The following is a 2,543-nucleotide window of genomic DNA, read 5'->3' as shown; positions in this document are numbered from 1 at the left end:
TTTCTGTTATCTTTGCAGCAGAAGCAAAATGAATAACTGAGACTAACTATAAAGTAGAGAGATATTAAACACCTAGCATGCTAGAAGTTTTCACTAAATGACTACAGTTGCCACAAGTTTGTGAAGGAATATTAATTTGCTTCAACTTTGTTGACCTTATTAACTTGTCAGCTTCATAATTAGCTTGATTGTGTTGAGTAATCTTAGTCAGCAAATCTGTTTAAATCAACCTCATTCACACTTTGAAGAAACACAGTAGACAATTAGTGCAAGGAAATAGCTCAAAGTTTTCCTAAATAATGAGCAACCCCACTTTGGTTGCAATATGAACTAACTAAAGCAAATCTATTTCTAGTAGTGGTTGTTTTTGCTCGTGGTCTTGACAAACGACAACAACAGCTATGCCTCAATTCCAAACAAGTTGGAGCTGAGACGGCTATATGAATCCTCACTACTCCTGACAAACAAGGACTGAACTTTGAATTGAATCTTCCCCGACTCAACACATAGTATTGTAGTTACCAAACTGGAGACCTTGTAGAGCAATGTTATGCATTCCATGCTCGAGTCCATACGATGGAGCCCCTCGAAAAGGCATGGCAATCAGACCACCACTTGATGAGTTAAATGTTATGTCTGATTCTTGATTTGGTAAATTATACTCACATATTGTTTTTACCATGCCATTCATTTTTGAATGGTGTTGCGCTTGTGGAGAAGGGGCCGATTTATGATCCTCAGGGGAAATAAACTTGGATTCAGTAAGATTGACAACTGTGATATCATGTATGCTTGATCTCCTTTTATCTTTTCCACCAGAAAGCTGCCTAATAAAGTATTTCTGAGCATGGCTAGCTACCTGAGTTGGAGTTCTTGTCGTCACAAAATTGCGCGAAATATTTCTCCAGTCTCCTTTTCCATACTTTTTCAGCCCCAGCAGAAATTGCCTGGAAAAAAATATAGGAAATACCATTACTCTTGTACCAAAACAACTATCCTTTACTACTATGCTCAATCTCAAGCAAGTTAGGCTCGGTCATATGAATCTTTACTAATCATGTCGCTACATCTAAATTCATTCAAGACCAATACCATACAAAATAAACATAAAAACATACAAAGTAGTAATCCATCTTTTCTATATTTTCTACCGGCATATAAATCTCTAACAAGACTAAAAGATTCCTAAAAATCACGGAACCCTAAGTAAATGTATCTACAAGACTAAAACATATTTCCAACTTTCTCTTGTAACACAAATTTGCTAAAAACTTAATTATATATAGAAAAGAGTAACTTTGCAGATCACTCTTGATAAATCCTGAACACATTTTTCGAAAACATTATGATGTTATGTTTATGATCCACATTATCTAAATGAAATTATAGTTCAATTACAACCTTTTAGACTAGATATCATAACATTTTTATAGGGAGAATCAAACTAATTCTTTGATCTACAGAGAATTATATAGAAAAAGTTTATATGACTAGTAAAGTAAACTCACTTGTGCTCTTCCTCAGTCCATGGCACACCCTTCTTCCTTTCATGTTCAGAAGATCGATTCGACGAGCCTCGTTTCCCAGATTGACCATAAAATTGCTTGAATCCATGAAAAGCATCTTGATTATTGACCCACTCTAATGTGAAAGAATTACTAGTAGTATAGCCAGGTACTGGTATTAACCCTGCCTCAATATCACTAATATCATCTACCAATTCTCTATACTGTTTGATCACATCATTCACTGTTTTCCCAGGGATCATTGCTGCTACATTGTACCATTTATCTGGAGTATCTTTATCAAATAAAGCAAGTGCTTCTTCAAACACTTTGTTCTCTTCAGGTGTCCATCTTGTTCCTTTGTTTTCCTCAAACAACCAGCTTGAATTCTTGATGTATGTTGCAGGGGATAGAAATCCCATTTCTCTGTTCATGTTTTCTTGATCATGTATAGTGGAAACCACCACTTAATAAACAACCCCTTTTGGTTTTCTTGGCAAATGATTGAGAAATGAGGGGTCTTTTTATGGTCTCACTCTCACGGGCATTTAATCATACACAAGAGAGGCATAGGAAAGGAATCTTGATTTATTTTTTAAAAAAAAAAGGAAAATTCCACAATAAGTGAGAGGTTGAGGAATCTATAAAAGACCAACCCAACTTTCCAAAACCCAAGGAAAATTCTAAATTTGTAACAAAAAGTAGATCTTGTTTGGTAATTTGAGAAAAAATAAGAGTGAAAGCTACAAATTTCAGAGAAAAAAAACTCATAGAACTCTTATATATATAATAGAAATAGTGACAGCCCAAAAAATTAAAGAATGAAGATTTGAAAGTGAAGAGAAAAATTTATTGTGGAAAATCAAGAATTGAAATCAGTGTGAGAGAGAGATAGGGAGAGCCAAAGTGATTGATTAATAAGGTTTTAAGATGTGATTGGCTAAAATGGTGTTTGTGGGGTCTTGCAGCTTAAAGAATTTTGTTTTCTTCTTCTTGGGTGTTTAGAGAGAGGGGGAGGACATATAGTGGCCTAGTTGG

At 34.9% G+C, this 2,543-nt stretch overlaps 1 protein-coding gene across 1 annotated transcript; it reads right to left on the bottom strand.

The window, feature by feature from the left end:
* Positions 1-217: 217 nt before the first annotated feature.
* On the bottom strand, positions 218-2,251 carry LOC129882365 (transcription factor DIVARICATA-like). Its single transcript, XM_055956625.1, has 2 exons — positions 1,509-2,251; positions 218-947 (listed from the first exon to the last, which is right to left on the bottom strand). The coding sequence occupies exons 1-2, from the start codon at positions 1,937-1,939 to the stop codon at positions 500-502; spliced, it is 879 nt and encodes a 292-aa protein (XP_055812600.1). The 5' UTR covers positions 1,940-2,251; the 3' UTR covers positions 218-499.
* Positions 2,252-2,543: the final 292 nt, after the last annotated feature.

This window comes from Solanum dulcamara, chromosome 3, assembly GCF_947179165.1.
Source record: "Solanum dulcamara chromosome 3, daSolDulc1.2, whole genome shotgun sequence".
NCBI lineage: Eukaryota > Viridiplantae > Streptophyta > Magnoliopsida > Solanales > Solanaceae > Solanum > Solanum dulcamara.
Note: the sequence above shows the minus strand (reverse complement) of the source record. Positions and strands in the feature narration are given on the sequence as shown.